At 35.2% G+C, this 25200-nt stretch overlaps 1 protein-coding gene across 8 annotated transcripts in view; it reads left to right on the forward strand.

Moving 5' to 3' along the window:
* ANKRD28 (ankyrin repeat domain 28) overlaps positions 1-25200 on the forward strand; it is a 201873-nt gene that overhangs the window by 151882 nt on the left and 24791 nt on the right. For all 8 annotated transcript variants that reach the window (XM_081801834.1, XM_031040651.2, XM_081801829.1 and 5 more), the window contains 10 exons: positions 2629-2841; positions 7636-7714; positions 8646-8760; positions 9998-10080; positions 10666-10729; positions 12453-12521; positions 14768-14908; positions 22338-22449; positions 23396-23422; positions 23837-23911. In XM_081801834.1, coding sequence (XP_081657960.1) covers positions 2629-2841; positions 7636-7714; positions 8646-8760; positions 9998-10080; positions 10666-10729; positions 12453-12521; positions 14768-14908; positions 22338-22449; positions 23396-23422; positions 23837-23911 — 978 coding nt within the window. The remainder of the gene's footprint in view (positions 1-2628; positions 2842-7635; positions 7715-8645; positions 8761-9997; positions 10081-10665; positions 10730-12452; positions 12522-14767; positions 14909-22337; positions 22450-23395; positions 23423-23836; positions 23912-25200) is intronic.

Here is a 25200-nt window from a genome sequence, read left to right on the forward strand (position 1 = left end):
TTAGGAGGGTTGCTACTTTATATTTAATTCCTGAATTGAGATAGCTAAGAATACCTTACTTTCACAGGCCATCCTTTAAGCACTTGTGCTTTTATGCCCCTCTTCATATATTTACTCTTATTTTAGGTACAGTTCTGACAGACTTGTCTGGTTCTTCAAAAACAGATTAAAAAGAGCAAGTTACAAGGAGAGAGGGTTAGGCTCTGCTAGAGGGAGGGCTTTAGATCAGCTGCAAAAACAAACAAAAAGGTAAGTAGTAATCTGGTTGGATAAAGAATGCGAGGCAGAATTGTAGAGCTGAATAGACTCTTAATTTAAGGATTATATGAAGCACTTTGCCTAAAGCAAACAAGTAGTTACTGAAAATGTCGGGATTGTGAGATGTTACAAAAATCCAAACATGTTGTTAGGGAGGGTCTTGTAGAGTGCAAATAGAAGTTTTATTTCTCAGCAGTTCCGCTAGCTCTGTTTCACCAGAGTAGCATAATGCCTTACCGTACAACTGATCTAGATAAATGAGGCATCTTGTTTCTGACTACTGTTTCACATCCATTCTGGTGAGTTTTTTTAATTTGTGTTATTGACAGTAAAGTAACATTTGTAAACTGTGGTGACAGAGAGTTCTTTGGAATAAATGGTCAGACTCAGAGCCGTTTACTGACATGTGGCCTCCAGTTGCATGATTTATTAGTTTCCCAGGGCTTCCATAAGAAATTACCATAAAGTGAGTGACTTAAAACAAATTTAATCTCTCAAAGTTCTGGAGACTCTGAGGGAGAAGCTATTCCATGTCTCCTAACTTTTGGTGGTGAAGTGTAGGTACTTTGACTAAAGTTAAGTGTTATCTTTTCACTTTATCCAATTTCTGTTGCCAGGGATTTCAGAAAAGAAAATGTTAAAATACAGTTGTGATAAGTTGAGGCCAACTTCAGAGTTAGAGGGGACAGTCTCCAAACAAGGCTGCCCTGATTTCTGATCAACTACAAGTTTGGGGCATTCCCCAAAACCACCTTCGGGTTTGATAAGTCACTAGAAGGATTCAAAAAATTCACTGAAGGGGCGCTAGGTGGTTCAGTCAGTTAAGTATCTGACTCTTGATTTGGGCTCAGGTCTTGATCTCAGGGTTGTGAGTTCAAGCCCCACATTGGCCCCATGCTGGTCATGGAGCCTACTTAAAACAAAAACAAAAACAAACTCACAACTATTATACTCATGGTATATTATACAAAAAAGATACGAATTAAGATCAGCCAAAGGAAGAGACACATAGGGCAAAGTCCAGGAGTATTCTAAACAGAAAGCATTCATTGTTCTCTCCCCATGGAGTTGGGACTCCTTACTCTCCTAGCATCAGCGTGTGACAGTATGCACATAGTATTGCCAAACAGGAAAGCTCATGTGAGCTTTGTTTTCAGAGTTTTTATTGGGGCTCCTTTACATAGGTGTGATTGATTTTTTAATTTATTTTTTTAATTTTTATTTATTTTTTAAGATTTTATTTATTTGAGAAAGAGAGTGAACAAGAGAGAGAGCACAGGAGCAGAGGGAGAGGGAGAAGCACACTCCTCACTGAGCAGGGAGCCCGATGGCGGGCTCTATCCCAGGAGCCTAGGATCATGACCGGAGCCGAAGGCAGATGCTTAACTACCTGAACCACCCAGGCACCCCATAGGTGTGATTGATTAATCGATCACTTGCCCACATGGTTGATTTCAGTCTCCAAGTCCACTGATAACTGAGGGCTCCAGAGCCCGCACCCTAAATCACATAGTTGGTTTATGTGGCATTGGCACATCCTACCCCTAGACCATTGGCTACGTCCAGTCCTACTCTAAGATCCATTGTAGCCAGCTCCCACCCTAAATGAGGACACTCCTATCAAGTATGCCATAGATTACCTCCCAGAAGACAAGGGCAAGGGCTAGACATCTCTTTGGGCAAAGGTCACATTCTTTATGTAAAAGTCATGTAAACTTTATTCACCCATTTTATTTATTAGAAACAGAACGAAAAGAGAATCTTGCTCAAGAATTATTTCTCAGTATGAAGAGCACATTCATTCTGGTAAAATGTTAACATGTAAGGCTGGAAAATATCTAGAGTCCAACTTTGTGCAGAAATGAAATAGAAAAAGATGCCACTCATTTTTTTTAAATCCTAACTTTTACTTCATTACCAACTTTAATCTTTTGTCACTGCAAATGTAAAGGCTGAAAATAAGCATGTTATTCAATATATCTCAGAATTTTCAGTTTGTGTTCATTTGTCATGATTCTTAGAGTTAATTCTTCTAACTGTACCTTACTTTGAAGACCTTTAAAAATACATTATTTTGTTTTCATTTTCTTAAAATTTCTCTCTTGGAATCATTCAGTTTTGTCATGAAGTAGACATTGCATGTGTAAATTATATTCCCTGAATGTACAAAATCTATTTGACACCAAAATGCTGTTGTTAATGTTCATTATTTTAAAAGAACTTTAGCATTATAAGCCTTATCTATGTATTTAGCCCTGTTTCTCACTTTATTAACTTGATTGCAACCACAACATCACTAAACTAGCTCTCATTCTTGTAGCAAGTAGCGCAAGACTACTTTAACATTGAGATTTTTTTTTCTTCCAATAGATGAATGAACCAAATGCCTATGGAAATACACCTCTTCATGTAGCCTGCTATAATGGACAAGATGTTGTAGTGAATGAACTTATAGACTGTGGTGCTAATGTAAATCAAAAGAATGAAAAAGGATTTACTCCTTTGCACTTTGCTGCTGCATCAACACATGGAGCATTGTGTTTAGAGCTTCTAGTAGGCAATGGGGCCGATGTCAATATGAAGGTATGAAATAAAATCAGAATCCATACTGTACTATTTAGGAGTTTGCTGTTTAAAACAGTATCAGTAACAAATACCATTCAGCAATAAAAAGGAACAAATTACGGATAGACACAAGAACACAGGTGAATCTTTAAAAAGTCTTACAAAAGAATATACATATTATTCCCATTTATAGATGGTTCTAGAACAGATGAAATTCCATTTATATGGGGTTCCAGATTCTGTAGTTGGAAAAAAAAAAAAACAGTTGCCTCTGTGAGGAGGGATTGATGAAAAAGGGATGTAGCAGAACTTGCTGGGGTGATGGTAATATTCTATATTTTGACAGGCTTTGTGTTATATAAATAAGCATTTGTCAAAACTCATGAAGTGGTACATTTAAGATTTGTACACTTCATTGCATGTATATTTTCCCTTAGGAGGTAACAAACAAAAGTGATGTTGAACGCTCGTTTATGATAAACATACCAAAGTGTTTAGAGATAATATGTAGTCGTATCTTCAACTTTTGAAAAACATCAAATAATTGGGTGGATGGCTGGATGGAGAGATTGATATATGATGATATGCGTATAGTAAAAATGTTAGTGATAGAATCCAGGTGGTATATATATGGGTGTTCATGGTAATCCTTTTAACTTTTCTGTTTTGAAGTTTTTTTCAATTTTATAAAAATTGAAAGACCACTATCAGTGTGTTACATATAAAGAATAGTTTTTGTTGTTTTTTGGTTACATTCACATTCAGGAATGAGCATTTGAATTTTAGAAATACGTGAAAATTCTGGAACCAAAATAAATGTTCTTTCACTATATAATTCTGTGAAAAAGCACATGCAGCCACATTTTTGAACAACACTACTTTATAATGTGTAATCATCATTTTGATTTTTTTAAAATGCTTTCACTGATTGTTTCTGTATTAATTCATCAATTCATTCTTTGAGTATTTGCCAGTCTATATCTTGCGTTATAAAGAAAAGAAAACCACAAATAAAATTGAACTGTTTAGTAAAAACATTTAACCTTAAAATATGTTTTTCAGAGCTTTAATTACTTAAGCTTTCAGCTTCTTTTGTGGGTATCATGAGCCAGTCTTCAGATTGGTAAAGAAAGGGAGTCCATTTTCTTGTATTTCTTAACTTTAAAGAGACTTTTAGTGTTGCTGCTGACCCTGATAGCTGTAGTAGCAGCAAGTCCATCTATAATTAGTCATTGCTCTAAATTGCCCTCTCTCAGCTACAGGAAGAATTTATAGTTATCATACTCAAGGAAGGAAAGGGCATGAAGTATCATAAAGAACTCCTATTATATGATTACGTTTAAAATGCCTTTTCTAAGAATATACATTCAAAGCTGCCAGTTCTCAGTCAAATCACTTACTGAAGGTTTTTTTAATAGTTTAAATAATTACTAAAAATTTATTGATAATAAATTTGAACTCCTCAGTTTGATTTGAAGAATTCCTGCTGTTTGGATAATCGGGGAGTAGAACAATATCTAAACTCCTGTGAAGAAAAGAAATTTGTTACTTGTTTCCTCAAAGGCCTAATGATATTTTTTAATGAAGATTAGATCTTAACATTTCTCAAAAGATCATAACCAAATTTTTTTTAGTCTCTATGAGAACTGTTTATGATCAAGTGACTGTAGTTAAATCGTTGTGTGTTAAATATTAAGTATCATGGCTTACCTATAACATTAGCTATGACACATGTTTTAGTTTCTATAGTGCTGTCTTTAAGGGGTAAAAATTAGGCTTTTTATTTATTTTATACAGTGCCATTTAGACATGAATATTTAATATAATTTGATGAGAGATCGTTTGATTCATATGTGAGCGCCTACATAGCTGACTGCAGTGGCTAAGCAGATTTGAAGGGAACGAGCCAGTGATGTTGGTTTGGAAATAGATTTCCTAAAAAGTTGCCTTAATCTTGTCTGGGGATATGTGACATTCCATTTATATGCAGTTGTCCAATTATCTTACAGCCAAGTTCCTTTGGAACACAGTTCCCATGATGTTAATGACTTCTAAGGTACCTTCCAGCTCTGAAATTATATAAAAATTATTAATAACTTTGTGTTTTTAACGAGTAAGAACATATATTCACTCAAGAATCCTCATTCCTGACACCTGTGTATCCTATATTTATCAAATCAGTGCCTATCAAATTGTTGCTTGATTAAGGAGCTAATAAGGCTTTGACACTTGCCTTATAAAAAAATTATACTTGTAACCCTCATGTTCTCCTTATCAAGTCATCTCTTTCTCCCTGCTTCATCTTTTTCTTCTACATTATTTTTCCATTTTGTTTCTGTCCCTGATCAAGTTGTGGATGACTAGAAATTGGAATGTGAATTTAGGCTTGAAATTACTCATTTATTTATATGTTTTTAAATTGGCTGTCTTACAAAGTACTACATAGAGATAAAGTGAATGAAGTTTAAAAAGCAATATAGGTCTGGTTTTTATAACCTTGCTTATTAACATGAGCCCTACTGCATTGATTGTATCACTTAAATGCACATCTTTTCCCACTTCACCTTATTGTTCATAAATTTTGGTCAGATAAAATACCCCAAATAATTTGATTTAAAATTTAAACATAAAAAGTAATGCTTACTTGTTGTTGTTATTTATGGTCACCTGTGAACACATCTCTTAGAATTTTGGTGGATCTTAATTTTTGTTTGAAACTCCTAATTTGATCTAAAATTAATTAAGGTGACTTAAAAAAAAATCTACCCATTGTCTCCCCACTGCAGAGAGAAATAAATGGGCTCTTCCCACTTCTAACATGTCTTAACGTGGACTTTTCAGTTGGTAATCTGAATCTTTTGGGGGTGTTTTGTTTGTTTGTTTCTTTTAGTATATTTGGAATACTTTTTATGATCAGTAAGTATGTAGAAAGTAAAAATGTCAATCCAGTGCCACCTGTAGGACTCCACTTACTAGCTATGAGACCTGGTTACATTTCTTAACCCCTTGGCCTATACGATAGGGTCAATAGTATATATGTCATAGGGTTTTGGAAAAGCAAATGACTAAATATATATGAAATGTTTTAAAACTGCTTGGAACATAGTGCTTACTATGTATATAAATGTTAACTATAATTATATTTCACATTTCATCATTTTATGAACTCAAATTTATATTACAGTTTAGTTTTTATTTTTACTTTTTTCTTGTCTGTAAGGTAAAAGATTAACATTGAAGAATCAAGATATGTTAGATAGGGAACATTTTGAAAAAACATTACAAACTGGAATCCCTTTATTAAAATGGTTTTGTGCTTTTTTTTTCTGGTTGAAAAAATAACTGCTACATAGATAAAAACACCAAATACAGTAATAGACTATAATAGACTATAACAGACACTGATATATCATATGGGTGTTTTACAAAGGTTAGTATATTTATTCTGTACAGCAGGACTGTGAGGTACAGGTAATATCATATCCATTGAGTGAAGGCTCAGGAAGATAGACAGCTTCTCCTAATTCTTTCTGTGGTAACTGGCAGAACCAGGATTCAGCTCAGCTCATCCTGATTCCAGAGCCTACCTTGTTTGTTCGCTTGGGTTTGTTTGTTTTGGTTTGCTTTGGTTTGTTTTCCCTCCTGTGTACACACTGCTTCTAAAGGTTTAAAAATTCTGAGATAAATTGCCAATTGGATAGTTTGTTTGCTTAAAAAAAATTTATATAAAATTATGGAATCAAATACATTGCTAGGTAATTACGAAGTTCGTCTAACACTCCACTATTACAATGACATGAGAATTTCTTTTTTTTTTTAAAGATTTATTTATTTGACAGAGACAGAGCGAGAGAAGGAACATAAGCAGGGGGAGTGGGAGAGGGAGAAGCAGGCTTCCCGCGGAGCAAGGAGCCCGATGTGGGGCTCGATCCCAGGACCCTGGGATCATAACCTGAGCCTAAAGCAGAAGCTTAATGACTGAGCCACCCAGGCGCCCCGACATGAGAATTTCTTAAGGAGATCTGCATTATAGAGTTTTAGTATAAACTTAGGACACTTGTCACATTTCATTTTTAAGTATATGTACACAGAAGATATTCTGAATATTGCTGAGGGATTAGGAATTGCAAAATAGACTCTTTCCTTTATAATGGTCACATTGTATGTTTTGACAAAGTCCTTTAGAATTTCGGAGTTTGTACATTAAATACACACATGCCCAGTTAGTATGATTATTTATTTTAAGTAATTTGAGGAAAAAGCTAACAATATTTATTACAAATAATTATAAACAAATTAAAATATGAAGTTTTTAAAGTGAATTATAGTGATTGAAGTTAATGCTAACATTCACTTTTCCTTGGTTGATGAAGGATTCAGCATTTCTTAGAATGAAAGAATTGTAGCAGTGTGAAATTTTTGAAAGGTGGGAAACACATCCCAGTTGTACCACTACTGACTATGTGACCTTGGTTGAATCATTAATATCCTTGTGCTTCAGTTTTCCCACCTTTGTAATAGGAATGATTCTAAGATTACACTGTATACCTACCTTGCAGAGCTTTTTGTAAACTATAGGCATTAAGGGGTTTTTTTGTTGTTGTTGTATATTTGTGCTTTATAATATCCGTACTTTAAGAAAAAGTTCCTAATTTTGAACAGCTGTTTTACCTACATAGGATTGAGTTAAACTTAATGCTTGAATAATAGTTTTACAAGATGAAGATGCAAGAAGATACTCAAAATAAAACTAAGGGTTACATATGACAGATATAACAATAATTTTAAATCTCTCTTATTTGATTATTTCAGAGCAAGGATGGGAAAACCCCACTGCACATGACTGCCCTCCACGGTAGATTCTCCAGATCACAAACCATTATCCAGAGTGGTAAAAAGTATTTCTGTTTGTTTTTTTTCTTAAATGTAATAAAAACATCCACAAAATGAATGGTATTGAGGAATTGTTGTAGCTGTCTATATATTTTTAATATTTGATTTCAGATCTTACGAAAATCAAATAATAAAGAGTACAAAATGCCATGTATATGTATCTTTTACAATTTGTTTTTCATTTATTTTTGTTTTATTTCACCTGAATTATAAGTACAATTTCTCTAGCATTTGGTGTGGGCTTTCTATAAGCATTGCTAAATAGAAAACTTTGCCTTTCCACAACAGTTTGTATTTGTATTATACATTAACAAAACTCTGTTGCATTTATCTTTTTTCCCGTTTTGGATATTTTGAACTATTTTTAGGACTTTCATTTATTTTCGGAACCTGTATTCTTTTGCATTTGAATTAGTACTAGGCAAGCTAAACCTTTAAATACTCTTAGGTACATTACTTTAGTGTTTCCCAAGCCATATTCCAAGGAACTGTTTGTTAGTAGTCCTCAAGATAATAGTTGTTATGGTTTTGCAAGGAAAAAGTAGTAGTTTCGTGATCAAATAATTCCTGAAGCATTGCATACAATCTTGATGACACATGGTGTGTGTGCATTAAAGCTCTGAAATCTTGCTCTAAAGAAATATGTTTAATTTTGTTTTAATATAGTGGTTTCCAAACTTATTAGACCCCAGAACCCTTTCATCATTTTAAAATCTGTTAAAAGCTTATGCTTAGTTCACAAAATTGTTTTTAAGTGTAAAATCTGTAACCTCAGTGCCTGGCCCATTAAATGTCCTGTGAGTGAAACCTAGTTAAACCCCTATATCCATTAGTTTATGTTTGAATAGTGTTTTATGGTATTTTTGATGTAATAAATTTGACTTGATCTTAATATGGTCCAGTATCTGATAGTACATTATTTACTGCAGGAGCTGTAATTGACTGTGAGGATAAGAATGGAAACACCCCTTTGCACATAGCAGCAAGGTACGGCCATGAGCTGCTAATCAACACTCTTATTACAAGTGGTGCTGACACTGCAAAGTAAGTACTTACCACAGTGTTGAGAGCTGTGCTGACAGGGAAACACAGATGGAAGTGAATTGCAGTTTTCTAGAGATTTCAAGTAGAAGTATGGATTTTGTGCCCAATATGGTACTAATTGCTTGAGCTTTTTCCTACTTGTGTGGATGATGTGCTAGAATAGATACTTAATGTGATTTCATTTGGTAAGCCAGCGTAGTATATTCTTATATTTTTTTAACCCCAGTGAATTCTAAATTATGAATAATACACAGTTTTAGTCAGAGCTTTTCATTGTTGTGATCTATTTATTAAAAGTAAATAAAAGACCCAAAAATGTTTATATACTGAATGCTTTTCTTTTTCATTCAAATAATACTATCTGTAGATTTTTTGCCTCCTGCTTTGGTCAAAACAGCTCACTTTGTCTATTTTATGTATTAAAGTTTCTCTGTAAAGATTTTGTTTGAAAGATGGATTCTCTTGCGTGCTCTGCAGAAGTAAACACCCTACTTAATTTGATGGTTATCATTCCTATGTGTGTCTTTCTATTTTTATTACATTTTATTACATTTATTATATATATTCATTAACTTGTTTTAAACTTTTTAAACTTTCTGTAAATGTGATGCTACTGTATACTTTTTTGCAACCTCTTTGATTTAGCCATGTAGATAAAGATTTGGACTTTTTTTTCACATCTCTACAAATACCTGTAGTTCATTTTATAAAATTTAATTTTGTATAAAGATTTCATAGTTTATTCATTCTACTTATTTGCAAACATAAGTTGCTTCCAATTTTACAAAATTTCCTGCAGTGAGCATTCTTGAACATTTTGTGTTGTGGTAATGATTCTCACTGGCGAGGCGTAGGGGGGGAATGGATTTCACACCCTAGGCAAATGTCCAGAGACATTTTTGGTTGTCATGCTTTGGGAGGAGGGTGTTACTGGCATCTGGTTTGGATAGAGCCCAGGGGCACTGCTGAACATCCTGCATGCACAGGGAAGCCGCCCCGCCCCCAATAAAGTCCATCATGACAATAGTGCCAAGGTTGAAAAATTCTCCTGGAGGAAAACTGCTGGATAATATATAAGCTATGGTCACCTTCAGCCTTTTGCCAAATTGCTCTCCAAAATGTTAAAGGTTTTGACTCATCTAATTATCTTTCCGCTTCAGCTAGTTTCTTTGTAATTTATTCAAATGATTGTATTATTCTTGATTGTAATGCAGTTACTGTCCTGCTTATACTTCAGGCGTGGCATACATGGAATGTTCCCCCTCCATTTGGCAGCCTTAAGTGGTTTTTCAGATTGCTGCAGGAAACTTCTTTCTTCTGGTAAGTGGAACCATTGTAGACTGAGTCTTCTTTTTTTGTTTCCCCAAAGCCTCCCACATTTTAATACAATCTCTTTATCCTGCTTTTCCAAAATCACTTGTAGATATGTCCCAAGTGTGAATCATTTATTAAGTCCTCTTAGAAGATGTTGGGTCTTTTTTAATTTTAAGATGCAGTTTGGGGGCGCCTGGGTGGCTCAGTCATTAAGCATCTGCCTTCAGCTCAGGTCATGATCCCAGGGTCCTGGGATGGAGCCCCACATTGGGCTTCCTGCTCAGTGGGAAGCCTGCTTCTCCTCCTACTCCCCCTGCTTGTGTTCCCTCTCTCGCTGTATCTCTCTCTCTGTCAAATAAATAAATAAAATCTTTTTTTTTTTTTTAAGCAGTTTTATCTTCAAATCTGGGAAAGATATTATTTTTCCAGGATTTCCTTCCTTATTATCTACTTTGAATAATTTTGTGCCTGTTTGTAATTCAGTTTTGTTTGAAATTGGGGGGCATGTGATACTTGACATTTCTTGACATAGTACTTTTAAAGTGAAGTAACTTACCTATGATACTATATAAGATGTGTTCATTCTTGCAGGATTTGATATAGATACCCCAGATGATTTTGGCAGGACCTGTCTACACGCAGCTGCAGCTGGAGGGTATGTTAACAAAATTTTTACTTTTTTAAGAAGAAGGTAGCTGGTCATGTCAGTTTTTCTTTTATCTTAGTTTCTCTTTATTAGTTCTGGGCTGCCTCAAAATAGAAAACAAACCGTAATAGGAGTGGTTTGGGAGAAGAAAGTCCAGAGTAGTAGAAATTGCCATTCCTCTATAGAACCTAATTAATGTTATTTACTTAATGACTTGCATGACGTTCTAAGTGGCTGGGAATTGACCCAGCATGTGCTAAACATTAGATTAGCAGCATGCTTCAGGGACCACAAGTTTTAACTGAAGGTTGTTGTTTATTCAAACCAAGAGCCTACCCTAGCAGCAGTATTTAAAACTGTCCAAAATTTTTCAATCTCAAAAATTTTCTTTTTTCCTAGATATTGGTTCTGAGTAGACACAAGACATAAACAAGCCATCGACATTTTTTCCCCCTAAAATTATGATGAAAAAACCCTAAACACCTTCTCAAAGAACATTAGTATTACTCAGAACATCCCTAATGTTTTGTTGCTCTCATTTGAGGACATATATTCCTTTCATTTACCCAGAAATAATTTTCTCTCATAAAAAGCAATACTTCCTTTTACAGTTTTGCTCCACCTCCCCCACAATGCTTCCTTTTACAGTTTTGTTCCATCTCTCCTCCCACTCATAATTTATGACTTAGGTGGAAGAGGATTTAGAAAAAGCAATTTCTACTACTCTGGACTTTCTTCTCCCATGGTGACTTATCAAAAACCTCATTTGCAAGAATTTTATTACTAATAATCATTCTTTAAAAATTCCCAGTGGTTTCAGAGGACAAGTATACTGAATCAAGACTCCAACTAGGCCAGTCTCAGATGCAAAGATGGATTGTGAACATATGAATGGGTCCTCTTGTTCTTCCAAGGTCACCAAAGAACCTTCCAGTTAAAACCTAGCTTCCATATTACTGGCCTCCAGAGGGAGGGACAAAAGATAGCACAACTATTTGATCACGTGGCAGTCACAGTTTCTAGTGTAACATAGTAATAATGTTCAGGTTTTTTAAAATTAAACTACAGAAAGACCCATGCATATACCGTACTCTCCTATAATTTTAACTAAGGATACATCTAAGCAATTATAGTATAAAAGATAAGGGAAAGCAAATTGGAACATTTTTCAGGTTTGATTTTTTTTAACCCATTTTCTTTTAATTTAGTATTAAAAACCATTTAAATTTAAACCATTCTATTAAAAGCCTGTTGTTTGAGGTTTGTTTTAAAGGTTCCTAAAAACTCTTAGGAAGTCTTTTTTTTTTTTAAGATTTTATTTATTTGAGATAGAGCGTGAGCATTAAGGGGGCCAGGGGCAGGAAGGGGGAGGGAGAAGCAGACTCCCCACTGAGCAGGGAGCCCAAGGACTCGGGCTGGATCCCAGGACCCATGAGATCATGACCTGAGCCTAAGGCAGCCACTTAACCAACTCTCAGGAACTCTTTTACAAATGTGAACTTTCTTTTAAATAGTGACATGACTCATTTGTTATTTCCTAGCAACATGCCAAAATGTATATATATATAAATTCTTAAAATATATGATGAATTTTAATGTTTTATTTTTTATAAAACATAAATCATGTCATTTTATTCACTTTGTCTTCATTTGAAAACATGCTTTGATACTTATTTAAACTACCAATTTTGTTAAGAAATTATTGACAATTAAGTCTGTTTTCCCTGAAAAGGAATTTGGAGTGCCTAAACCTTCTGCTGAATACCGGTGCAGACTTCAACAAAAAGGACAAATTTGGGAGGTAGGCTGTGATGCCATTCCTCTATAGAACCTAATTAATGTTATTTACTTAATGACTTGCATGACGTTCTAAGTGGCTTCTGAGAATTAACAGTTCAGCATCTTTTGCATTGTGATCATGATTCACTGAGAGGCCTAAATAAGTCAGTAACTTCTAAATATTCATTTTTACCCACAGTTTTCTTCCACTTGGGCCCCTGCCACAGCCCCAGGCTGCCAGCCACAGCTTTACCTTAAAAGCACCTCTGTGTCTCTTGATATCGTTCTTCCTCCTCCCATAATTATACAATGGAAATGTAAAACCCCATGGTGCCTCTGTTCCTTCAAGAAGAAAGTCACAAGACCTAGAACTCAGCAGTACAGGTCTCCTTGCCCCCAAGTCATTTCATTGTCAGAGATTCTACTGCCCATATTTGGTTACAGAGCACTAGAAATAGGAAGGAAATAGGTAACAAATATATATGAAATTTTTGTTCTTCCCTCCTATAACTCCCCACATATACATAAACACATAACAACACATCCATATACACCCCTTGGTATGACTGGTAGGAAAATACCTGTGAAGTGACAGAATCCCTTTGTAGTCTTTTAGCCAATCCTCATTCTCACTATGACTAGCATTTATGGTAGCAGTACTTAAAGCCACCAGTATCTACTAAGTTACTTAGAGTAGGAATTGACCCAGCATGTGCTAAAACCATACAGGAAAGAATTGAAGGCAGTTTGAATTGGTTTACTATGGACTCTGAGAAACAAACTGAGGGTTCTAGAGGGGGATGGGCTAGCCTGGTAATGGGTATTAAAGAGGACACGTTTTGCATGGAGCACTGGGTGTTATACGCAAACAATGAATCATGGAACACTACATCAAAAACTAATGATGTAATGTATGGGGATTAACATAACATAATAATAAAAAAAAATAAAAATAAAAAATAAAATAGAGGTGGCAATGTGAGCAAAATTGTGGGTCACGAGTTTGAGAATTACATCAAAGAGTATGACAAGAAAGGGTGTGTGTGTCAGAAGGAAATGTGTGGATGTATGTTCAGTGCATGTGATGGGGTCAGTGCAGAAGTAAACAGAATTATGTATGGTAGGGAATCAGAAATGCATATAAGAAAAAAAAACTATTTGACCCCATAATTACTTTGAGGAATAGACTGCTCTCATAAGCCCACTAATAAAAGGAACTAATGACCTGCAAAATAAAAAATCACTTTGTTTGGCTTTGCAATGCAATATTTTTATAGTTAATTGACTTATAATTGTACTTTAATCCATCTTATATTAGTTAATTTGTAGCACTTGAAGCATTTTTTACTACAAATAGCAGAGAAGGCTTCTGACGCATATTCTGAGTTTAGAAGCTTGAAAGTAATTCAGGGTTAATTGTATTTCTTAAAATGCTGTTACTATACTATACTGTTATCCAATAAAGTAAAATAATGTTTTACTATCGTTTCACTAGGTAAATGTTTTAGAAAAAGTTATACCATGAAGACTCTAAACTGAATTTACTTTCACTTTTCTGTTTTCTTCTCCTCTTTTTTTTTTTTTTAATGAAAAGTCATGGAATCGTTACAGAGTTGCAATTCAAAGACAGGGACTCCTAATTTTAGTAACATTCTGTTGCAATTCAATAACTGGGAAGAAAACGGCTGTAAATATTCAGTCTTTAGAAATTAAAAACCGTACTCTAACTCTTCTGAATAGTGACGAATCTTCAAAACTCTGCAATTTTTGCTTGAGAAACCCGATATCACTATGCAGCTTTACTGTATGGTTGGTAGAATAGGGCATTCTATTTAATGCTTCTATATTTCTCTTAACCTTTATTCCTCTCCTGAGACATGAATAGAAGCTTCTACCTCTGTACTATGAAACATTTTTATTAGTATAAGGGAAGCTTTGTTAAAATGGAAGTCTTACAAAGTTTCTGAGCAGAATATGAAGGTGTCTATAATACACTTAGAAGACTAGAATTCTCACTGTGGGGGGACCGTGAAATAATTTAACTGTTTCTATCATAATTTCCTATTCTTAGAAGTTCTTTGCCACCTTACTTTCTCCTCCTAGCTTTCTGTCCAGCCCTCCAGAAGACTTAGTATATGGTAGAAATCAATCTCAGGCTCACTGTAAATACAGTATTTGTAATTGGGTCGAGTAAGAGTCAGCTGTGCTCTTGTTTACTGGTATATGTCTCTGGCTTTTATTTTTCTTATATTAACTTGGGCACCAAAGATCTCCGCTGCACTATGCTGCTGCCAACTGCAATTACCAGTGCCTGTTTGCTCTTGTGGGATCAGGAGCAAGTGTGAATGACCTTGATGAAAGAGGATGCACACCCCTGCACTATGCAGCCACATCAGACACAGATGGCAAGTAAGTATCATGTGGTGAGAATGAAGGACTATTTCTATAAACCAACATTTTCCATGTTTTTATTGCAAATTTATATTTTCTTTTTATACTTTTTGTGCTCTTTTCTTGAGTCTCTAGTGTGGGAAATAAATTGGTTTCATAATTATTCCTAAATCATAGCTTACTACCTATTTCTGCTCAGCAACCTGCCTTATTGACTGATCTGGTAGAAGAAAGATAAAGACTTCTTCTTGTCCTCCCTGCCAAAAGCACATCTTAATATCACTTTCATGTTTTTTCCCTCTGACTTCTCAGAGGCAGCAATCTTGAGTTTATCATAGGGAAAGGGACAGAGAAGAAATGTGGACGATGCCAATGGAGATGGGGCAGAGATTGGAACACCAGTATCCGTCAGAGGTAGAGAGTTTATATTTGTAAGAGATCCTTATAAATTGGTGCCCAAAAAGGGAATAATCAAACTGGCAGAATCTGGCACTTGTTGGTTCTAAATATTGCTTAAATAAGTAAATGAGATAATGGGATAATATTGGCTAAGAATGCCTGAATAACAAAAGAATAAGAGATGTGTAAATTATTTTTATAATTAATATTCACCCAAAGTTGATCAGAACCATTTATAGTACCTTAATATATATATAAATAAATTGATTGGAGACAGATCTTCAGTCTGTGGTATTCACCATGTGTCTGGGTCAGTTAAGAGCAAAAAGACCCTTAGGGAAAAACAAAGAGTGGTTTGTAGGGGAGGATTTTATAAAATATACTTCAAGGAAGTTTTAATTAACAGAACTATTTCTTTGGTTTTTAATATTTGCTTTTTACCCTCAAAATAAAAAGCATAACTTGATATATATATATATATATAATGTTAATTATAAATTCTGTAAGTAATATCAAAGCCATTTCTATCAGTAGCACTTTGTTATGTTGGATTTGTAGTTAAAACTCTAATGTCAAAAGCACCAGTAAAATCTACTTTTTGTTTACTAGAATAGACCACTTTGTACAATTTCATATGTACCCAGAATAGTTAGGTATAGATAGATTTTGGGAGAAGTTAAATTATTTGAAGTATGTTTTTATAGATAGTAGCTCTTTAAGGAAAATCTGTGGTAAAGACTTTGTAAATAAGAAAATATTTTGGTGGGGCTCTTGGGTGGCTCAGTTGATTAAGCATCTGCCTTCGGCTCAGGTCATGATCCCAGGAGTCTGGGATCAAGCCCCACATCGCAGCGGGCTCCCTGCACAGCAGAGAGCCTGCTTTTCCCTCTGCCTGCCTCTCCGCCTGTTTGTGCGCTCTCTCTCTCTGGGTGTCAAATAAATAAAATCTTATTTTACAAAAAATGTTGGTAAACTTGGGTAAGTAGATCATCCTCTGATGTATAAATTTTGTTAACTTCAGGATTTGATTTATAGATTTTCTTAAAATAGGTTATACCTAAAATGAGCATATCACCACCAGTAATCCTTTACCACTATTCCCACACACTAGTTATTAGGTGTCACTCAACGGGATCTACATAAATTCCACTAAGAGGTCACACACATAAACACACACACATGCTCATAGAGATTACCCAAGGTCCTCCTGCCCTTAGACAATTACATTAAACCTGAATTCTTAGGCAAAAATCAAGAGAATAATGATGTTCAACCCATACTGTTTGGGATTTGTGGTTTTGTTTTAAACCCACCTACTTTTTTTGTAGAAGTGTATTAGTACTAAAGTGATATAAATCAGTTCTCTCACCTAATATAAACTGTTTTGAGTAATAGGCTAGTGATATTTATTACTTAAACATTTAATTCTCAGTATCTACACAAAGCAGCCTGATGTACTAAAAAGAACATGAGCTTTGGGATCCAAAAGACCCAGTTTAAATCTTGGGGTTTCTATATTATACCCCTTTGAGCCTGAGCAGGTAATTGCCAAGCAAAACCTTTATCTGTAAAATTAGAAATGTACTTAGAATTGTGGGAAAAACTGATTATGTGTATAAAACAATCTAGCACTTTTTTTTTTCTTTAAGATTTACTTTAGAGAAAGAATGAGGGGAGGGGCAAATGGAGAGAATCTTCAAGCAGACTCCCCGCTGAACACGGAGTCCAACACAGGGCTGGATCTCATGATAAGATCATGACCTGAGCCGAAACCAGGAGTCGGATGCCTAACTGACCAGCCACCCAGGTGCCCCTCTAGCACTGTTTCTTAGAGCCTCTGTTTCTTTAAAGTATCAGAATCCCAGAGGTCCTGTCTAATGCCATCATTTATTGACTCAGTGATTTGTTCCTGAGAACTTTCTGGAAGCTATAAGTTACAGTAACCATTTTAGGATACCAGAGGCATCCTTTCAATAAATGATTGTTTTGGAGGCTTAAGTAGTAGCATTATAGCATTGATAAAACATTTGGGCACCTGGGTGGCTCAGTTGGTTAAGCGTCTGACTCTTGATTTCGGCTCTAGTCATGATCTCAGGGTTGTGAGATCAAGCCCTGTGTGGGGCTTCATGCTGGGCATGGAGCCCACTTAAGATTCTCCTTTCGCTCTTTCTCTCCCCCCCCCCAAAAAAACAAAAAAATGTTGATTTATTTTTCTAAGTTACACTGATTTAATTCCCAGGTATAAAAGTTAGATAATAAAAGAATCTGGCATGATACTTCTGGCAAAGCAAGTGTGAAATACTTTCTAAAGAAAGACACAAAATCCCCATAACTTCAAATTACTCTTATTCAGTAATGTGTATTTGTGGTTTGTTTTTTTAATGATCATTTACTAATCCCATGTCAGCATCCCCAGGGAAAGTTGTTTATATTTTGGAATTTTTGACACTCTGACATTGGTTTTCTGCTATTCCAGAGTGACATAAGTAATTATAACTCTCTCTTCTGCTCTCTTCTGCCTTGCGTCCCTCGGTCTTCACTTTGAGTAAATGTTGGAAAAATACATGAAATCTTTCCTGACTCATTCTACTTACTCTTCTAGTGACTCCCATTATTCTAGTGCCTGCATTCTTTTTTTTTTTCAATGAATTTATTTATTTTAGAGAGCACGAGCGGGAGGGGCAGAGGGAGAGGGAGAGAGAATCTTAAGCAGACTCTGTGCTGAGCACGGAGCCCACTGTGGGGCTCCATCTCATGACCATGGATCATGACCTGAGCCAAAACCAAGAGTTGGATGCTTAACTAACTGCACTACTCAGGCACCCTGGTGCCTGCATTCTTCATAAACAGTCATGACTCAAATACATAGTCACAAGAAACATGTTTAATGTGTTAAATATTAATAAACAAAATTTTCTTTGCCAGTTCAAAAGAAATAGGGCTGGCTTTGAGCAAGATGGTTAAGGATCTCCTCCATACCCATGTGTGTGTATAAGAGGAGAAGACTGGCTGTTTTGGTTTTTTTTTTTTGATTATACATAAAGAAGAAATCCTTCTCATGCCTATTCTCCTAAGATAACCACCATTAATATGACTATTTCTGTATGTGTATGCAGATCATTTCATGTCAGTCATAGTCTAATCAATTAGTCTAATCAAAGTTAAAGACTTGGTATATGCTTTTCCATAGCCTTTTCTATGTTCATATAATTGTATATATAAATGTGTTTATGAGTATATATAGATATATTTCACCAAGATCCACTTTTATGGTGATAGTTGGCATTTTTCACAAAAATGGGATTATGTTTTGACTTCTAATAGCATCGTATATTTTTGTCTGTTTTGAACTTGATATAAATGGAATCATACAGGGTTTTTTTGTTTGTTTTTTTAAAGATGTATTTTATTTATTTCTTTTTAAAGATTTTACTTATTTATTTGTCAGAGAGAAAGCATGAGCACAAGCAGGGGGAGCGGCAGGCAGAGGGAGAAGCAGGCTCCCTGCTCAGCAAGGAGCCCGACGTGGGGCTCAGTCCCAGGACTCTGGGATCATGACCTGAGCCAAAGGCAGACGCTTAACCAACTGAGCCACCCAGGAGTCCCCATACAGTTTTTTGTTTATAAGTTTTATAATCCTTAGATTTATTCCTAAGTACTAAATATTTTTATTGCCAAAATAAACCTATCTTTAAATTTCCTTTTGTTGTGATATAAATACATTTGACTTTTGTATATGACTATAATATTCAGCAGCCTTTTATAACTCATTTTGAATTTGTATATAAGATAACATTGGATTTGATAGTGGCTCTGCCCCTTGTTGTGAGACTTTGGGCAAGTTACTTTACATCTCTGTGCCCCTTTTGTCTGTGAAATGGGGAAAATAGTCTGACCTAACTCATATAGCCAAATGAGGTATAGGATATCTGAATTGTTTGGAATACTACCTATAATCTTCCCTTACCTATAAGGATTAGCTGTATTTTTTTTTTTTTTTTTTTTTTGGGTAAGAACAGACACTATTATACACCGTAATGGGAGAGAGTAAAGGAAAGAGGGCCTCTAGTAGCAATACCACATTCCCTGCCCTGGGCTGAGTGGTCCTTACCCAGAATTCTGACCGGGCACGGGACTCATGGGTGGTAGGAGAAGAGTAGGTGAAATTTAAATAGTTTGAAATGCACTCTGACTTAAATTGTGTTAATTGGAATGATACTTAATTTGTCTAACACATAAACAGTATGTAACAGTAAGTATAGTTTATGACTTAGCTATTTAGCAATGAATATTCCTCCAGATTTTGCATACAGCTTATTTTAGGAGAAAGGAGAGAGATTAAAGAGAATATTGATACCTTGATTTTCTGGCTTTTATAAAAATCAGTGTGTGTTAACTTATAATCAGAAAAAAAGAATAGATTCTCTCTCCTCCACCTTATTTGCAAATTAGATGTGAGGTCCAGATATTCAAGATCAAGTAATTTTGTGGCTTAGTATTTTATAAGCACCCAGGTTAAAGTGTCACTCTAACTCATTAACCCCTTTGCTGAAGTATTTGGTAGCGTGAAAGAACACTGGATAAAGAGAAGACCTAAGGTCTAGTCCTTGCTTTACTATATGCTAGCCAGTTTCTCTTTAGATCGCATAAATCTTTTGCCTTTTACAAAAGATTCTGAATAGGTGTTTTGGTTTTCCTGAGTGTCAGTAATTTTTTCCATTTGTTGAAGATAATGCTTTATCTCACAAAGTAGTTATGAAAGTTGATACTGCTTGGCAAAATCTGAAAGGCAGGCCAATAGAAGGAATTTTATCATTTCAAAGTAACTCTTAGTCTTTGTTTTGTTACAGGAGACCAATTATCTGAATAATGTGAATGTAAAAAAATAATATGATTTGATAAAACTACTGCATGTGTAACACTTGAATTATTTGAAACCATTTAATGCTGTATATGTGGACTAGTCATTATAAATGCATTGAGATGTGCTCTTACTTTAGAAAGTAAACATGAACTTACCTACTTGCTTTGCTTTCCTTAAATATATCTTTTTTCAGTACTCATGTATCAGCAAGTTATCTTAAAATAGTTTGTTCCACTGATAGAATCTGCCTTATACTCAGGTCTCAGGGCAGTTGGAGAACTCTTTCTGCTTTATCTCTCTTATCTAGAGAACTTGATTAAAGATAAAAAAGATATGCCCTTGGGTGACATATTTGTGCATATAAAGCAATGGGACTGTCCTCCAGCCCTGCAGGTCTTTTATGAATTCCAGTGAGCCCTGACCTCTGAGTTGGACACCTAGGAAAGAAAACTGGACACAAACAGTTTATACACTGTCTGGAACACTTTCTATAGGGCCCTCAGAGCTAGTTTATGAACAACAAAAAACACCAGTCTTGTTACTTTAGAGTCAGATTTGGGTTTTTTTAATCATAGTGACCCAGTTCACCATGTTTGACTAATAATTTTAGCTCTATGTAAGTATCAAAATCCCACTTAAATGGACATTTGCTACCATTTGAGGATATTATAATATAGATTCTGCAAGTAATTACTAAGAGATCTAAAGGATTTTAAGCAATTCAGCATTAAAGAAATAAGTGTTGGGGGCGCCTGGGTGGCTCAGTCAGTTGAGCGTCTGCCTTCGGCTCGGGTCATGATCCCAGTGTCCTGGGATCGAGCCCCGCGTCGGGCTCCCTGTTCGGCGGGAAGCCTGCTTCTCCCTCTCCCTCTGCCTGCCGTTCTGCCTGTTTGTGTACTTGCTCTCTCTCTGTCAAATAAAATCTTTAAAAAAAAAAAAGAAAGAAAGGTGTTGGCATTGAAAAGAATGGCCTTTATAGGTAGGTAGATGATAGATAGATAGCATATAGATATATAAATGATATAGTTATCCTTGCTATAATTACTGAAAGAGCCGTTACATTGCTTTAGAGTTCTTTTTTGTTTGTTTTATATAACTTCAGTAGGGCTTTGGAAACTTGAATTTTTTTTTACAGTCTTTTTTTAAATTCCAGTATAGTTAACATCAGTGTGATAATAGTTTCAAGTATGCAATATAGTGATTCAACAATTCGATACATCACCCAGTGCTCATCACAACAAGTGCACTCCTTAAGGAAACTTGAATTTTTAACGAGTATTATAAATTTATAAAATTATAAATTTTCCCCCCAGCAGTTGGAATTAATATTTAGTTAGACATACTACAACATTAGACAAATTACAAATAGAACCCCATCTATCAAATGAATAAACAGAGGCCATTTTACCATAAAGACGAAATGATTTGTATGCTCAAGATCACTGGTATCAGACTAGTTCTACAGACAGACTTTTAATTTCTAATTCAGTGCTCTTTTTTTGCTACATTAACAATAAAATGTATGAAAATTATAACAAATCATGAACTGTATAGTACCTTTAAAAATTATTTTTCTAATGTTTTGATAGCACAGGAATGAAGTAAATCTACCATGGGAGGATCTTTCTTGTTACCTACATACAACTTTACACTGTTTACACCCTTCTCAGTCCTCTGATTCAAGATCATTGAATTCTGACCTTGAGATTATCCTGAGATTTTTTTTTTTATATCCTTTCTTCAGCTTCCTAATGAGATACTACACTCACTATGTGTTCCAGATACGTCAGCCGTAATATTGCCAACATTGGATGCTCACCACCACTAAATTTAATCCTGTCAGATATTGTTTGAGTGGGATAGGTGGTGCCATACATAGTGACTGTGTAAAAGACAGCCAGCCCTCAGGTATACTGAGCTTGTTGACAGACGTTGGAGATCGTCACTTTGAATGAAGGATATTCTCTTAATGAACGTTTCGCTTGTATTCTTATGATAGTTACAGTTAATGTCATTTAAATGACAAATTTATCTAGTGTAGATTTATTTATAATTTTTACATTATCAAGAAAAAGAAGAATTGCAAGAAATTGTAAGAAAACTTGTCAGTTTTTAGTTTCAGGCTGTCTTTATCATTGGTTAAAATGCAGGATTTAGAATTTTGAATGTTATTACTATATATAGGTGCCTGGAATACTTATTACGAAATGATGCAAATCCAGGGATCCGTGACAAGCAAGGATACAATGCAGTTCATTATTCAGCTGCTTATGGTCACCGTCTATGTCTTCAGCTGGTAAGATTCGTGAATTGTTGTGGAAAGACTAATGTGATTTTATATTCTAATAACATAATGAAAATGAGAATAAATGAGTCAAGAAACAAACTCTATTGCTTTTTAATATTTTTAGAGCCAATATCTTACATTCATACTTGCCTCAGTAAGATATCTCTCATTCCCTTTTCCCTTTCAAAAAGAAAAGAGAAAGGAGAAAATTAGATCTCTAGAGAGGGCTACTTATGTCCTTCCCTTATACTACCCCATGTTGATGTAGCATTCCTTTTCCTTTTCCTTTAAATAAATGTTTTCCAGAAATTTCTAAAGAACTGTAACCACGTCTTGTGTGAGAAATGTCCCTGTGAGAGGAGGGTTTTTTCCATATATTTAGAGATTTCTGAAAGGCCCATTCTTTTTACAGTCCCTCCTGATAGAGGGGAGACAGTACTTCTGCAAAGGAACTTTTTATTTCAACTGTGATCTCATTCTTGAATATACACGCCATTCACCCCACTTGGCCAAACCAAAGAGAAAGCAAGAGATAAGTGAAAAGATTCTCAAGTGTGTAACAGATGCTTCAAGTTAAAAGTTTCTTTCTTTAGACTTACCTTATAAGTTATATTAAACTTTGCTTCCCTTCAAGGGAGAGTGGGTATTAAAGATAGAAAAAGCAGGTTGACGTATTTAATATAGTACTTAAAACCCTGCTATCAGAAATAACAAATATTTCCTTAGGTTATTATGGTGTCTTATACACTAAAATCTTAGACCCATGAATATAGATTCGTGGTCTATTATATTGTACACTTGTTTATTTAAAAGACTTAATTTTTGGAGGCAAAGGGAGCCCAAGTTCAGAATAGAATTTAACAAAGACTTGTGTAAATAGAGACATGTAGCATTTAGCTCTAAAATATATGAATACTTTCTAAGCTAAATATTCTTACTTTAAATTTTATTTCAGATTGCAAGTGAAACTCCTTTAGATGTTGTAAGTAATAATCAGTTTTCCCCCTATTCAGAGTATTATAATTTATTTGCTCTCACTAGAAGCCTGTTTTACATATTCCTGAGAACAAAGACAGAGACAGAAATCATGTATTTAGGGGTTGGGGCTGGGGCGGGTGGTTCTTACTTGGTGGTGAGTAAATAGCATTTCCCTCAAACTAGTTTATAGCCCTACCTCAGAGCTCTTACTCTGGGGTCCTCACTACCCTTTCATGATAATCTGTTGTATAAGCTTGCTGAGTGGAATTTTCATAATATAATGGTCTGAGATTTTAAAATTCATATTTAAATATCAATTTTTACTCTAAAATGGATTTAAACTTGGGGGGGGCAGGAGTAACTGCTATAATATATCTAAAAGTACCATTTCTGGCATTTCACATACTTTTCTTTACAGTTAATGGAAACCTCCGGGACAGACATGCTGAGTGATTCAGATAACAGAGCAACAATAAGCCCCTTACATCTGGCCGTGAGTACTGCCGTTAGAGCCAGCTTGGTGGCTGGTTTACTGAAAATACCTCCCATCTGATTGTTTGACGCCAACTAGTACCCAGTAACTTTGGGGCCATATATGATGATCAAGAAATTAAATTTTCAACAACTTTTTTAATTCAGAGACTTGTTATGTTTTGTTTAAAAATAAACAAACAGTGGTCTTTGGGTTTCTCCCAAAACCTACTCTAAGGGAGAGTTTACCTGTGATGTGAATTTTAAAATGTACTGCCCTGATGGAATGGCTTCTAACTTGCTGAGCAGAACTGTATTTTCTGCTGTATTTCTACAACTTTTTGATCTTAGAGCACTAAGTGTGTGTTCACTGGTCCTTCAGTTGCTCTTGCCATAGAATTTGGCCCTATGATTTGTAATGCCCCTTCTAGCTTAAGATGCCTCTAATTTTTTTCTCGTAATGTCAGTCACTAAGAGGAGAAGGTTAGTGAAGTATAACAGTTCTTTAAATCAGATGTGGGAATGAATTACTTTAGGAAATTTCAAGCAGGGCCCAATCTTGTTCTTTTTATGCTGAAAGAAGAGTCTGTTTTTGGAACAGAGCGTATTAACAGTTGTTGGGGGTGAGAGGAAGACTGAGAATCAGGAGACTCGGATACAGTCACTAGCTGTTTGGGAGATTTCTGGTTTTACGTATAGTAAAATGTTTATAAGGGTATATACTTAAGTTAATGAGGATCACTACAAGTTCACTGATCGCTTTGTTTCTTCTCATGTATGCTATTATTTTTTTTATAATTTTCTCCTTGCATATTTTCTAACACTGACGCATCTGCATTGAATTTTCTGCACCTTTCTCCCTGCTAGTACTTCCTACTATTTTCTGAATAACTGAGGAGGTATGCTGCATCTTCCTGCTTCCTTGCCCTTTGGGTCTCTGGAAATACTATATGCTCTCCCAGACTTGCAGAGTAAATAAGTCACCTGAAAGGGCAAAACGAGCATGGAGAAAATAGCTATTTTACTGTTGGTGGCAAGAAATGAAGTCTGAGCAGATGACTAGGCAGTTCTTCTTACGTCATCACCATTATTCTTATACTAGCACTGCCATTTCCTAAGCACTTACTAGGTGCCAGACGAAGCACTGTGCCAAGTTTTTGAGTACTTTAGCTCAAAAACTTTCTTTTTTTTTTTTTTTTTTACTAGTTTTTTTACTTCGTGGCTATTATGTATAGTGGTGCTATATATGAACATGGCTGTGCTGAATAGTGTTTTTAAGCTGAAATGGAAACAATTTTTAATTTAGTAATT

This window comes from Leptonychotes weddellii, chromosome 1 (genome assembly GCF_054177405.1).
Source record: "Leptonychotes weddellii isolate Sample4059 chromosome 1, ASM5417740v2, whole genome shotgun sequence".
In the NCBI taxonomy this organism is placed as follows: domain Eukaryota; kingdom Metazoa; phylum Chordata; class Mammalia; order Carnivora; family Phocidae; genus Leptonychotes; species Leptonychotes weddellii.